The following is a 14,883-nucleotide window of genomic DNA, read 5'->3' as shown; positions in this document are numbered from 1 at the left end:
CTTTTCAGGCAACCCCATCCAATACAAACAGATGATCAGGACTACACCTGAATCTGAAATTCTGAGAAATGTATATCTGCAGGATAAAGCCTATATCTTAGTGTGCTAATGCCATGAGCTCAAGAACATGCCAAAGCATTATGGATCCTGCAGATCAACTCCTAACTCCCACTGTACTTGCCTTTTAATTTTTGTAAACCGTGTCGAGCTCTATATTTATAGAGAAGATGCAGTATATAAGTTTAAGGTTTAGTTTAGTTTGGACCTTGTGTGAGAAGCCGGGGATGAGAGTGAAATTTGAGACTTTGATCCCTTTGCAGATGGACTGCATGCCATAGTCACCTTGGCCAGTCTGGTGCTACTAGAATCACCGGCCTCTGGTGCGCCATGTTCCTGCACAGAAGTCAGCCTATTATGGACCATGGAGGGAAGGCATAAAGAAGACCTACCTTTGGCAGGGTTGTTACCAGGTGTCCAGGCTTTTGCTTTCTGGCTCTTGTCTTTGACTGCAGAACCAAACTGCCTTTTTGTTGCCTGCTGATGTCATCAGATCAAATGGCGGGTGCCCCCATCAATTCACAATGCAGGTGAAGTCTTTCTGAGACAGTGACCATTCCCCAGTTTCTTCCAATTGAGAAAATCTGCTTGCACATTATCCACTCCTGCAACATGCGCAGCTGAGAGTCTTCATCAATCAAAACAGCATCTGGGCTGCCAAGCATAGAGCAATGCTTTTGGTGTCCCCCTAGTGATTGATATAAGTTACCGTCATTGTATTTTCCAAGAAAACCGTACTACTTATTCTGCAATGCACTCCCAAACTTCTGAAGTGCTAGGTGGCTGGCTTGAAGTTTAAACTGGTTGATTGACCACTTCCTCTAGAAAGGGGACTTGGAATTGGATGCCCCTCACAATGTACCCCCAGCCATATAGGCTGGCGTCCGTAGTCAGACACCCATGAAAGATGTGGAGAAGCTCCTCTAGAGATAGACTGAGGTTCAAATCACCAAGTTAGACTGCAACGAGATTTCGTTGTCCAAGGCAGCTGCTGGTGAAGCATATCCCTCTGCAGGCTCTATCAGGAGAGGAGTGCATCCTGGAGCAGATGCAAGTGCGCCCTTGCCAGGGGACTATGTCCACAGTCGCAACCATTGATCCCTGTACCTGCAAATAATGCCAGGCCATTGAAGCAGACTCGCTCCTTAACTCCCATATCTGATGCAGAAGCTTTTCTCTGTATTGTTTAACCAGACTCCCAGATACTCCAAGATCTGCGTCAACTCTAGGTGGCTTTTCTGAAAATTGATCACCCAGCCCAGCTTCTGCAGCAGTTGAATCACTCTGTGAAAAGTTAGCCTGCCTTTGGATTCAAACTGGGCTCTTATTAGACAATCATCCAGATATGGATGGACTTGTATGCCTGCTCTGCGCAAGTGTATTGCAACAACCACATTACTTTGGTGAAGGTCCATGGTACCGTGGTCAGCCCGAAGTTTAAGGCCACAAACTGTAAGTGCTGCTTCAGCACATGGAATCGCAAAAACTTCCTATTTTTTTCCCAGAGCACAGGAACGTGCAGATAGGCCTCTTTCAAATCCAAGGAGGCGAAAAATTCTCCCGGCTCCACTGACAATCACCGAACTCACGGTCTCCATTCATAAACGAGGGCTCTTGAGGGTCACATTCAATGCTTTGAGGTCTAGAATCGACCTCTATAGTCTTCTGAGCCTCTCTTTGGTACTATAAAGTATATTGAGTATCTGTCGGAGCATGAGTATTACGCTGGTATGGGTTCTATGGCTTCCAGATCCAGCAACCTTTGCACTGTTGTTCTGACTTTGGCTGCTCTTTCCCAGCCTCAGAAAAAGGTCTGGGAGGGGCAAAAGAAGAGCTTGTATCCCTCCCATATAATGTCCAGCCTCAAGCAATCTGTGGTGATATCTGCCCACACTCCCCAATAGGCCAATAACCTCCCTCCGATGCATGGAGGCTTGGCTAATAGCTTGGCATCATAACTGCTTCTTGGGAGTTATGGAAGATTGGGGGCGCCTCCCCCCCCAAAAAAAAAAACAAACCTCTTTGTCTGGACTTTTGAAAGGATCTCTGGCCCGAAGACCCTCTCAAGAACTGGCAATATCGTTTGGAGGCCCAAAAATTGCCGCAACTTGACCCTCTAGGGGAGGGGTCTTCAAAGTACGGCCTGCAGGCTACATCCAGCCCGTGATATGATTTTATATGGCCCGCGGAAGAATTGTGCAATTGGACTAATTTTCCAATAAGAATTCATAAAAAGAAAACACAGTGTTGATAGATTGCAAATGCATTCATTAAAATTGTGTTCAAAATATATTGATATTCCATATCCACTATAATAAAATCCTTAGCACACATGTGCACTTCAATCTCTGTGCGCCGTGCTCCGTGCCACACATGCACAGTGCCTGCCTCAGATGATTTTCTGCCCCGATCGGCGCTGACTGACTTTCTGTCTTCTGACTACACTGCCACTGCCGGAACGCCTCTTCTTCTCACCCCTGGACCAGCAGCGGCAGCAGCCACGGTTTCATCAAGCAGCCGCACAGCATTTGCAAGGCTTGCCTACTTTGATAATGCAAGGTGGGCCGGCCTAGCAAAAGCTCCAAGGTTGCCCGGGCTAGCGGATGCTGGACAGGGGGAGCAGGGAAGGGAGAAGGGGTACTACTGCTGGACAGGGGGGAGCTTGGAAGGACTACTGCTGGACAGGGGAGAGAGACCGAAAGAAAGATAGACAGACAGACGGCCAGGGAGAAAGACCTTGAAAGAAAGACAAACAGACAGACGGCCAGGGAGAGAGACAGAAAGACAGACATACGGCCAGGGAGAGAGACAGAAAAAAAGACAGACAGACGGCCAGGGAGAGAGACAGAAAGAAAGAAAAGCAATGTTACTTACCGTAACAGTTGTTATCCAGGGACAGCAGGCAGCTATTCTCACTAGTGGGTGATGTCATCAGACAGAGCCCCAGTACGGACGTCTCACAAGCACGTGTTGCTTGTAGAAACTTAAAAGTTTCTAGATGCCCGCACCGCGCATGCGCCGGTGCCTTCCCGCCCGGAGATCCGGGCGTGTCTCCTCAGTTCAGGTAGCTAGCCTGAGAAGCCAACCCAGGGGAGGTGGGTGGGACGTGAGAATAGCTGTCTGCTGTCCCTGGATAACAACTGTTACGGTAAGTAACATTGCTTTATCCCAGGACAAGCAGGCAGGTATTCTCACTAGTGGGTGACCTCCAAGCTAACCTCAGTGGGATGGAGGGGGAGTTGGCGACTTAAGAGAATAAATTTTTCAATACTGTTTGGCCAAACTGTCCATCCCGTCTGGAGAGAGTATCCAGACAATAATGTGAGGTGAATGTGTGAACCGAGGACCAGGTGGCAGCCTTACAAATCTCCTCGATTGGTGTTGATCTGAGGAATGCTACTGAGGCTGCCATTGCTCTGACCTTATGGGCTGTGACCTTACAAGGAAGTGATAATCCAGCCTGGGCATAGCAGAAAGAGATACAAGCCGCCATCCAATTAGAGATGGTGCGCTTTGATACGGGTCTTCCCAACTTATTAGGATCGAAGGAGACAAAAAGTTGAGGAGTGGTTCTGTGTGGCTTGGTGCGATCCAGGTAGAAAGCCAAAGCACGTTTACAGTCTAGAGTGTGAAGGGCCGATTCTCCGTGGTGAGAATGGGGCTTAGGGAAGAATACTGGAAGTACAATGGATTGGTTGAGATGAAATTCTGAGACCACCTTAGGCAGGAATTTCGGGTGAGTGCGGAGGACCACCTTGTCATGATGGAATACTGTGAATGGTGGATCCGCCATCAGTGCCTGGAGTTCGCTGACTCTGCGAGCGGACGTAAGGGCTACCAGGAAAAGCACTTTCCAGGTGAGATACTTAAGAGGGGCCCTGTTGAGTGGTTCAAACGGGGGCTTCATGAGACGGGAAAGGACTACATTGAGGTCCCAAACTACTGGGGGTGGTTTGAGAGGCGGGTTAACATGGAAGAGTCCTTTCATAAATCTGGCGACCACCGGATGGGCCGAGAGGGGTTTCCCTTGTAGGGGCTGGTGGAACGCCGCAATAGCGCTCAGGTGGACTCGTATGGATGTAGACTTGAGCCCGGATTGAGATAGGTGTAGGAGATAGTCCAGCACGGAGGATAAGGAAGCTCGCTGAGGTTCCTTTGATTTAGAAATACACCATGAGGAGAATCTAGTCCATTTCTGGGAGTAGCATTGTCGAGTGGCGGGCTTCCTGGAAGCTTCCAAGACCTCCCTCACTTCTTGAGAGAAGTGGTGAGGGGTTACGTTGAGAGGAACCAAGCTGTCAGGTGGAGAGACTGCAGGTTGGGATGAAGCAGTGATCCTTGATGTTGAGTAAGTAGTGAAGGAAACACTGGAAGTGGTACTGGTTCCCTGCTGCTGAGTTGAAGTAGGAGGGAGAACCAAGGTTGTCTGGGCCACCGAGGAGCTATTAGGATCATGGTGGCCTGTTCGAGTTTCAGCTTGACCAGAGTCTTCTGGATCAGCGGGAATGGTGGGAACGCATATAGAAATCGTTTCCCCCAGTTCAGTAGAAAAGCATCTGCCTCGAGGCGATGAGGGGTGTAGATCCTGGAGCAAAACTGAGGCAGTTTGGAGTTGTGGGGAGCCGCAAAGAGGTCTATCTGAGGCGTCCCCCATTGTGTGAAGATTTGGTGAAGGGGGCTGGAATGGAGAGTCCATTCGTGCGGTTGTAGTAGACGACTCAGTTTGTCTGCTAAGACGTTGTTCTCCCCCTGAATGTAGGCTGCTCTGAGGAAGGCGTTGTGGCGTACCGCCCAGTCCCAGACTCGTAGAGCTTCCTGGCAAAGGAGGGCCGAGCCCGTGCCTCCTTGCTTGTTGATATAATACATGGCGGCCTGATTGTCTGTGCGAATGAGGATTACCATGTCGTGAAGTAGGTGTTGGAAAGCTTGGAGCGCATTGAAGATGGCTCTGAGTTCCAGTAGATTGATTTGGTGTAGTCTTTCCGCACTGGTCCAGAATCCTTGGGTGCGGAGACCATCCAGGTGGGCCCCCCATGCATAATTCGACGAATCGGTTGTGAGAACTTTCTGATGGGGGGGAGAGTGCATCAGCAAACCTCTGGATAGATTCGAAGAGGTCATCCACCAAAGTAGAGACTGCCGAAGAGCAGGTGTGACTAAGATGTGTTTGGATAGTGGATCGGACGTCTGATTCCACTGTGATGCCAGGGTCCACTGGGGGATCCTGAGATGGAGTCTGGCAAAGGGTGTCACATGTACTGTGGAGGCCATATGGCCCAGGAGCACCATCAGTTGTCTCGCCGGTAGGGTTTGGCGAGTAGACACCGACTGGCAGAGATGAAGAAGAGACTCCATGCGTTGCAGAGGCAGGAATGCTCGGAGTCGGGTGGTGTCCAGGACCGCTCCGATGAAGGGGAGGGACTGGGTGGGTTGAAGATGAGACTTGGAAAAGTTGATCTCGAAGCCCAAATTCTGGAGGAAGCAGGTTGTAGTCAAGGCCGCCGCAGTGACCTCTGGGGCTGACGGGGCCTTGATGAGCCAGTCGTCGAGGTATGGGAACACCTGTAGACCCCTGTCCCGGAGTGCCGCGGCCACTACCACCAGGCACTTTGTGAAGACTCTGGGGGACGAAGATAGGCCGAATGGTAGCACTCGATATTGTAGGTGCAGATTTCCCACCCGAAATCTGAGGAACTTTCGGGAGGCCGGGTGAATGGGGATGTGAGTGTAGGCCTCCTTGAGATCCAGGGAGCATAACCAGTCGTTCTGCTCGAGGAGGGGGTATAGAGAAGCCAAAGTCAACATGCGAAACTTCTCTTTGACCAGAAACTTGTTGAGGGCCCGAAGGTCCAAAATGGGTCGTAGGTCGCCCGTTTTCTTCGGGACGAGGAAGTACCGGGAGTAAAACCCTCGGTTCAATTGGTCTGATGGGACCGGCTCGACAGCCCGAAGCTGAAGTAAGGTTTGGACTTCCTGAAGAAGAAGGGCGGTCTGCGTCGAGCTTGAAGGATACTCTCTTGGAGGATGGTCCGGAGGGACCCGATGGAATTGAAGGGAGTATCCTTCTCTTATGATGGTAAGGACCCATAGGTCCGTGGTTATGGCCTCCCATCGGTGGTAAAAAAGATGGAGGCGGCCCCCTATGGGAGAGGCTGAGTGCAGAACGGTGTCGGTTATGCTCCCGGGAGGGGAGTCAAAAGGGCTGGGGAGCCTTAGGTGCAGCCGGTGGCTGAGGTTTTTGTTGAGACTTCTGGGGAGGTTGTCTCTTCGCAGGTTGTCTCGCAGCAGGCGTTTGTCTGGGCATGTAACGCCGCTGGTAAATCAGGGGTGGCCTGGAAGGTCGAGACTGTTGAGGTTTGGGTTTGGGCCGCAGGATGGATTGAAAAGATTTTTCATGATCCGACAGCTTCTTGGTAACAGTTTCGATAGACTCATCGAACAGGTCAGCTCCAGCACATGGTACGTTGGCGAGTCTGTCCTGGAGGTTGGGATCCATATCGATTGTACGGAGCCATGCCAGGCGACGCATGGCTACCGCGCTTGCGGCAGCACGTGCCGAGAGTTCGAATGCATCGAAGGAGGATTGCATCAGCTGGAGGCGTAGTTGGGAGAGGGAGGCTACCACTTCCTCGAACTCGAATCGAGCTTGGTTGTCTATGAACGGAGTGAACTTGCGGAGCACCGGCAAGAAGAACTCCAGATAGGAAGAGAAAAAGAAATTGTAGTTCAGCACCCGTGACGCCATCATGGAGTTTTGATAGAATTTTCTACCAAATTTGTCCATCGTTCTCCCCTCTCGGCCCGGCGGTACAGAGGCGTAGACCTGGGAGGGATGAGAGCGTTTAAGAGAGGACTCGACCAGTAGGGATTGGTGGGAGAGTTGAGGGCCCTCAAACCCTTTATGGTGCACGATGCGGTATCGAGCATCGAGTTTGCTGGGAATCGCCGGTATGGAGTACGGTGTTTCGAAACACTGCATGAAGGTCTGATCCAGCAATTTATGCAGGGGGAGCCGAAGCGACTCCGTCGGAGGGTTAGGTAAATGCATGGTGTCCAGATACTCTTTGGAGTATCGGGAGCCCGTGTCAAGGGTCACATCCAGATCATCCGCCATTTGTCGGAGGAATGATGAGAAGGACAATTGATCCGCCAGCGTCGGTCTGTGGGACGGGCTGGAGGAGGAGGAGGCCTCCAGGTCCATGGACATCGGGGAGTGGCAAGGAGAATCGGGCACCGGTGTCTCCTCGTACTCCGGGCCCCCCGGAGGGGACACCTCTGATGAGGAGTATCCCCTACGTTGCAGTTTTTTCTGCGGTGACACCTCCGACTGGCGTGAAGAGTGCCAGGATGAGTGTCTTGATCGGTGCCCGTCTCGGTGGCGGGACGGGGATCGGGATCGTCTGTGCATCGCATGGTCTCCCGAGGCCCCCAAGTGGTGGATAGGGCTGGAAGCGGTGGATCGCAACTGGGGTTGCGATGCGGATTCTTGCGATGCTACCCAAGTCTGGTAAGGAGTACGGAAGAACTCTTCCTGACTATGCCCAGGGCTTTGAGTATCGATCGAAGGTCTGGTCCCATGTTGGCGCGGAGGCGTAATGGGTTCTAATGGCGGCATATCGGTAAGCGAGGCTTGCCGCGTGGGCATCGCCGCCCTCCCCCGTTCGTCCTCGTCGGTTTTCGAGGTCGAACGGCGTGGAGGAGGGGGAGGGGGCGGACCGCCCCTTTGGACCGGTACCGGGAGGTCACCCTGTATGGCAGCGATGAGCCCGGGTCCGATGGTCTGCATGAGCTCAACGAATTGAGCTTCCAGCACGGACCGTAGCGAAGCCGATAAGGAGGGATCCGCACCGAAAGGGGGTCCTCCTGCACGGTCATCGCGCTCCTTCGAGGCCGAGTGCTTCTGCTTAGTAGCTTTCGGCACTTTGATGACCACTGGTGGCACTGTGGAAGGAAGAGGTACCTGAACCGAGGAGACCGGGGCAGGCACCGACGTCGAGCTCGTGGCTGGTGTCGGGATGAACGATGCCGGTTTCACCACACTCGATGCAGGAGGGGTCGATACCGGTTTCGCCCGAACCGGGGAGGTATCCGATGAAGTGGAGGCTGAGGGATCCTTAGCTGCGTCCATCTTGAACATCGATTCCCACAATAGGCAACGCCGCTTGAATGAGCGTGCCGTAAGGGTAGAGCAAGGCCTGCACGATTTCGGAATGTGGTCAGGGCCCAAACACTGCAAACAGCGCCGGTGAGGGTCCGTGAGTGAAATCGCGCGTTGGCACTTGCTGCACTTTTTAAACCCGGTGATTGGCCGGGACATAGGCCGGAAAATCTCCGCCGCGAGGTCGAAGCCAGTGGGCCTGAGCCACGTGGCCGGCCCGTTCGACCCGCCGGAGGAAATAATCTTCTTTTTTTTTTTTTTTTTTACTGAAAAAGAAAAGTACTGTTAACTGTAATTAAAAGAAAGCGAAAACGCGGACAAGGAAGGCAAATTTAACTGAATTCAGCTAGCGCATGATGAAGTTGAACTTCTCAGCTCCGCGGAAAGAAAAGAACTGAGGAGACACGCCCGGATCTCCGGGCGGGAAGGCACCGGCGCATGCGCGGTGCGGGCATCTAGAAACTTTTAAGTTTCTACAAGCAACACGTGCTTGTGAGACGTCCGTACCGGGGCTCTGTCTGATGACATCACCCACTAGTGAGAATACCTGCCTGCTTGTCCTGGGATAAGACAGACATACAGAAAGAAAGAGAATGAAAGAAATGCCTAAGTCTACACATCTATTCTAGCACCTGTTAATGTTAATGTAACGGGCTAAAAAACTAGTAATGTTAATATTATTCACAACTTTATTTAATACTGAATCGTAATTGTATACTTCGCAATATTTCTTCATACTTGTTTGGCCTCGATTGACAGTGTCATTCACAGCATTGTAGGTAGCTGTGACTAATTTTTAAATTGAACCTGGAAGTTCGTTACTAGTCATTACAGTTAATTGTCCATAAGAATACTTGCAATGGTGCAGTGTAATACTCATTTTGTAATTGCATAAATTTATATTTAAAGGTGCATATTCACTTATTCACATATTTGTTTGTACTGAGTTTTTGTGATTTTTATAATTTCATAATAATTTATTTGCGTTTACAGTTGGGTTTGTTCCAATTCTTTATTCATTTTTTCATCCTACATCAAATACACAATATTACATCAATTGAATCATACACATCACTTGAAATTCTTTCTATTGTCATCTTAAATACATAAAATATCTTCCTCCCCCACCCACCCTTTTCACAGATATTATAATCAAAAAATAACATACATGTGCTATATTCATAGATATTGATTAAACCTATATTATAACTATATACCACCCCCTCCCATAATTATAATTATACTTTCAATGTAAAAAGGCATCTAATCATTACAATAAGTTGTCAATGCCCCCCAAATCTTCTTAAAATTATTATAATTCCCTTTTTGTATGGCAATTGTTCTTTCCATTTTGTATATATGGCACAACGAATTCCACCAGATGGTGTAATTAAGTCTTGTGTAATTTTTCCAAGTTCTGGTGATATGTTGAATGGCGACTCCTGTCATTATTAATAAAAGTTTATTATTATTTGATGAAATTTGACTTTTTATTCTCATTGATGTCCCAAATAGGATTGTATCATAAAATAGAGCTACATGGTTTTCTAATAATTTGTGACCAAATTGATTTCCAAAAGGCCATGATACAGGGACAAAAGTATAATAAATGATCTAAAGTCCCTGCTTCCAGATTACAATGCCAGTATCTATTAGACTTAGAGCTATCCAACTTTCGTAATCTAACTGGGGTCCAAAATGCTCTATGTAACAAAAAGAACCAAGTTTGTCTCATAGATGTGCTTCTACAGTTTTAACATGGATAGGAAAAAGAAAAGTTGATTATGAATGTTGTGTGTTTAATGAAGAATGGGGCGTAAAATACTTCTTCATACAATCTCATAGATCTAGAGTTATTTATCTTTTTCTTTTTTTACTAAGGCCCACTGAAAAGTGCCCTTGTGGCAAAAACTTTGGAGACTCCTGCTCTAGGGGCTCGAGGTCTGCTGTGTGGTAAAGACTTCGACCTGTAATCCTGCATGCTGGCCTTAAAATCACCCAGACATTTCCCAAAGAGTAGATGTCCCTTAAATGGTAATTTACTCAAGGTTGCCTTAGAGGAGGAATCCTCCACCCACTATCTGATCCATAGCATCCTGCAAGTGGAAATAGAATAAGCAGACATTTTTCTCACAATTCTTGAAAGGTCATACAGAACATCAGATACATAATCCACTCCAGACATTAAAAACTGGAGATCCCTCCTGACAATAGTCTCTTCTTGGTGCAATTTCGAGTGGCAAGTAGAGGCAACAAAAGATGCTGCTGTAGCTGCTTTCAAACCTGAGGCCACAGTCTCAAAGAGCTTCTTATAAACAAAATCCAGCCAGTAGTCCTGGGCATCTTTAGTACCATAATTTGTAGCAAAAAACAACTCGGAAATATGAAAAGTTAATAATATTAGAGTAAACACTTTCACCAAAATGATAGAATGAATGTCACAAAAAATCAGTGCTGCTGCAGTTTCAGTAAAGGAAGTTTCAACTGAATGAAGGAAAAAGCCTCAGATTGGAACCCTTCCACCACCACAATGGTGGTCCAAGGTGGTTGGGCGAACACCTCACTGGCAAAAAACCTCCAGACTGACTCCCAATAGTAGTAAACTTTTGATCTTGAGATGCGGTTTGCATCCAGCTTAAAGTTTGATCGGATCGCTTTACACCCTGAGGCAGCAGATATGTGAAACGCTGGCCATCATTGGTGTACCGATCAACTAATTAGATAAGTGGATATTTCCTCTATCTTCTGCACAACAGCCCTGCTTCAAGTTTACTACTATTGGGAGTCGGTCTTGAGGTTTTTTGCCAGTGAGGTGTTCGCCCAACCACCTTTGACCACCATTGTGGTGGTGGAAGGGTTCCAATCTGAGGCTTTTTCCTCCATTCAGTTGAAACTTCCTTTACTGAAACTGCAGCAGCACTGATTTTTTGTGACATTCATTCTATCATTTTGGTGAAAGTGTTTACTCTAACATCTTTAGTACCATGCCACCTTCACTATAAGGGAAGGTATGTTTTGTAACCTGTGCCACCAGTGAATCCACTTTCATAAGAACAAAGAGCTGGTTAAAATTAAACATCCATCGGATAGAGATGTGCCACGGCTTGGGCCACCCAGAAGAGCCCCTCAAAGACCTTCTAATGGTCCATGAGTATTTTGGTAATGTCTTGATGAGGGGGAACACAGGATGTCTGTGCCTTTGTGTTGCTCATAAGCAAGCACAGTGTAGCAGAGGACTTTGGAGTATCTATGTTTAATTCCTGGAGGGATTCCGTGATCACCTCCAAAAGCACTGAAGACTTAAATAGCCTGCACTCAGTTGGGTCCTCTCCAAGATCAGGGGCCTCCACCAGATCTGGATCTAGCCCCCCCTAGAAATGAAGCATCATCTCCTGCTACAGAGGACCCTGACTGGGAGAGTAAAGGCATTGAAATAGAGCCTTTCATCCCAGTCTACCTGAGGCTGAACTTCCCCATCTTGTGCAAGGCACTGTGGCACTGTGCTGGTGAACTGTGCTCTTAGGGAGGGGAAGGAAAGCCCCCATTGCCAGCAGGGTCGTGATCCCCAAGAGTTCCATTGGCCCTTGTTAATCATGGAAGTTTCAAACATCATATTGATGAATTCAGGGGGAAACTCCTGACCAGGATGTCCAGACAGCTTATGTGGATGCTCACAAGCTCCTTTCTGTGGTTTTGCTGTTGCGTCACAGTTGTGCTTCGCCGGGGATGCACTTGTGCTGCTCCCCAGTTCAAATCTGGACTTTTTGCCAGGCCTTTGGACCACACATTCAGGAATGGAATGTCTGATGCACTAGAATAAGATAGGAACAGCATGTCTAAACTTGTCTGCTATTTAGTCAAATTAGTAATATCAAAGGATAATGGTGTTTGTTTCTGATGATGGTGCTTTAGAAGGAACAGGTTTATTTTGGCAGATGAGGATAATTTAGATTGGTAGTGTACCCAGCAGTTGACATGAATGTAGATCTTACTGCAACAGGTGTGTACAAGCAAGTCATACACGGAGCTACAGCCATGCAATCGCCATGGAGGGTACTGGAAGCAAATGTTGATTACTTAACGAAATTAGTTTAGCAGAAGGTATACCCCTCTGACTAGCAGTCTAATATTTACAGCTCATGAGAAATAACATGGGCAAAAATGAAAATTATGCTACTTTGGTGCTTTTACACACCTGACAAATCTTATCACTGCCACCACTGTTGAAGACTGGCTCTCTGCATTTAGCAAGGCTGAATTTTAAACACAGTATATACAAGTGAGAAGATAGTAGTCCTCTAAACAATGAGAGTCTTTGTGTAAGCAAGTAAATGCCCCAAAGAATACACTTGGGTTATTCATAAGGTCAGTATATACATAAGAACATAAGAAGTTGCCTCCACTGGGTCAGACCAGAGGTCCATTGTGCCCAGCAGTCCACACCTGCGGCGGCCCATCAGGTCCATGACCTGTTAGGTGGTCCCTGACTTTTCCTATAACCTATCTCTACTTCTATCTGTACCCCTCAATCCCCTTATCCTTCAGGAATTTATCTAAACCTTCTTTGAACCCCCGTAGCATGCTCTGCCCTATCACAACCTCTGGGAGCGCGTTCCATGTGTCCACCACCCTCTGAGTAAAGAAGAACTTCCTAGCATTTGTTCTAGGAAGTTCTTCTTTACTCAGAGGGTGATGGACACATGGAACGCGCTCTCTGAGGTTGTGATAGGACAGAGCATGCTACGGGGGTTCAAGGAAGGTTTAGATAAATTCCTGAAGGATAAGGGGATTGAGGGGTACAGATAGAAGTAGAGATAGTACAGATACAACCACTACATTTTTTTGGAACCAAAGAAAGACTGTTTTGAAGAGAACAGAGCATAGCTTATCAGATCATACTTATGTAGGTGTCTCAAACTTCAGTCCTTGAAGGCTATAAACCAGCTGGGTCTTCAGAATAATCATAATGAATATGGAAGGCATATCTACATATAATGAAGATGGTGGGTATGCAAATATCTCTCATATATATTTTGGGTAGCTTAAACTCATCTGGTTCAAGGCCCTCAAAGATCAAAGTTTGAGACATCACATGTAAGCCTTTTTGAGTGTTGCCCCCACCAAATAAGTTCTGAGCAACTGTACCTACCTATACCCAACTTGATTGAATACACATTAGATGTTAAAGTTGGGGCAGGGGACTATTTTGTCATAGGAAATGCATAAAGATTTTAACATGGAACGCTGCTCCTACATGTTTAAAAAAATAATTTTGTAGGCTTAGCCAGCAGTCAAACAATGCCCACAGGGTAGGTGCCAGTGCCCTATGAGGCAGATCTCAGCAATGCAGAATGTGCTTTGCACATTCAGCTCTAAGCTGGGCTGTAAGTCACCACTAGAAACTATACAATTTTTATTTAGGTTTTAATTATTTTGCTTAAAGAAGTTACAATAGATTAAGTCAGTCCCAACCCTTTCCTGGAGGACCACCAGGCCAATTGGGTTTTTAGGCTAGCCCTAATGAATATGCATGAGAGAAATTTGCATATAATGGAAGTGACAGGCATGCATATCTGCCCCATGCATATTCATTAGGGCTAGCCTGAAAACACAATTGGCCTGGTGGTCCTCTAGGACAGGGTTGGAAACCACTGGATTAAGTGGCATAGCTTTACTGAGCAAAATTAAATATAGAGCACACCCTGCAGCCTCATGGGACAGTTCATTTCTTTCTGAAAATATATGGAAGTTGTCTGGACAGACAGCAACTCTTAATGATGCTGCTACTTGCTCAGCATTTCAGAGTTTTTGTTTCAGACAGCATATAGAGATTTTGGCCTGGGGGGGGGGAAGAGATAGGAACTAGAGCGTCTGCACACAAATTGCCCTTGAATACTTTTCACTAAATCTAATTCTTTACCATGTCTCCAGAGTTTGCATCTCTGGGTGGATTCTCAATCCCTTCCCAGGCCACATGCTCTCAACCTCTCAATCCTAGTCATGGGATATGCCTTGCTCCTCCTACACTGCCAATACTGAAGCTCATGTACTGTAACACCATTACTGAAGCTCATGCAAACCACTCTGAATTGACTCCCTAGTCAATAGTTGATGTATAGAAACTTTCAATAAACAATAAACTTATCTGGTATATGGCTAGTGCTATTCTAAAGCAGAAGACTACATTCCAAAAGCAAAGTAATTCTTCCAGCAGTAGGCAAAGTAATTTTTCCAGCAGTTCTCTCACCTACAGAGAGGAGGCGCCACATTACTGAAGGAGTGGCAAAGCAGGCAAACACATCGTCAGTACAGGAGAAGTGGGTGAGATGAGGTAATACCACAGACTGGCCCCGGCACTGGCCCCACATGTACACTTGGCCACTCTGGGTCTTGGCTGCAGATGTATACGTAGAATGGCAGGTAGCAACCTCTACAACTCTATAGAAGTGAACAGTCAGATAAACACAAATTTAGTTATAGTTATAAAGAAAAGCATACCAACAAGATTACAGAAATGCATTTAACACCAAGCAAGCTAGCCAACATTTAAACAGTAAACCAATACATTTTAAAAATGAAAAATTACTGTCTGCCAATCCGGGGGGGGGGGGGGGGGGAATACTTTCCCTCAGCAGGGTACAACTACATAAAAATACAATCATAACAAA

At 47.3% G+C, this 14,883-nt stretch overlaps 1 protein-coding gene across 8 annotated transcripts in view; it reads right to left on the bottom strand.

Moving 5' to 3' along the window:
* LOC117362203 (RCC1 and BTB domain-containing protein 1) overlaps positions 1-14,883 on the bottom strand; it is a 112,903-nt gene that overhangs the window by 26,949 nt on the left and 71,071 nt on the right. For all 8 annotated transcript variants that reach the window (XM_033948198.1, XM_033948196.1, XM_033948197.1 and 5 more), the window contains one exon: positions 14,463-14,653. In XM_033948198.1, the coding sequence (XP_033804089.1) occupies positions 14,463-14,653 (191 nt within the window). The remainder of the gene's footprint in view (positions 1-14,462; positions 14,654-14,883) is intronic.

Source organism: Geotrypetes seraphini, chromosome 6 (genome assembly GCF_902459505.1).
Source record: "Geotrypetes seraphini chromosome 6, aGeoSer1.1, whole genome shotgun sequence".
NCBI classification, from domain to species: domain Eukaryota; kingdom Metazoa; phylum Chordata; class Amphibia; order Gymnophiona; family Dermophiidae; genus Geotrypetes; species Geotrypetes seraphini.
Note: the sequence above shows the minus strand (reverse complement) of the source record. Positions and strands in the feature narration are given on the sequence as shown.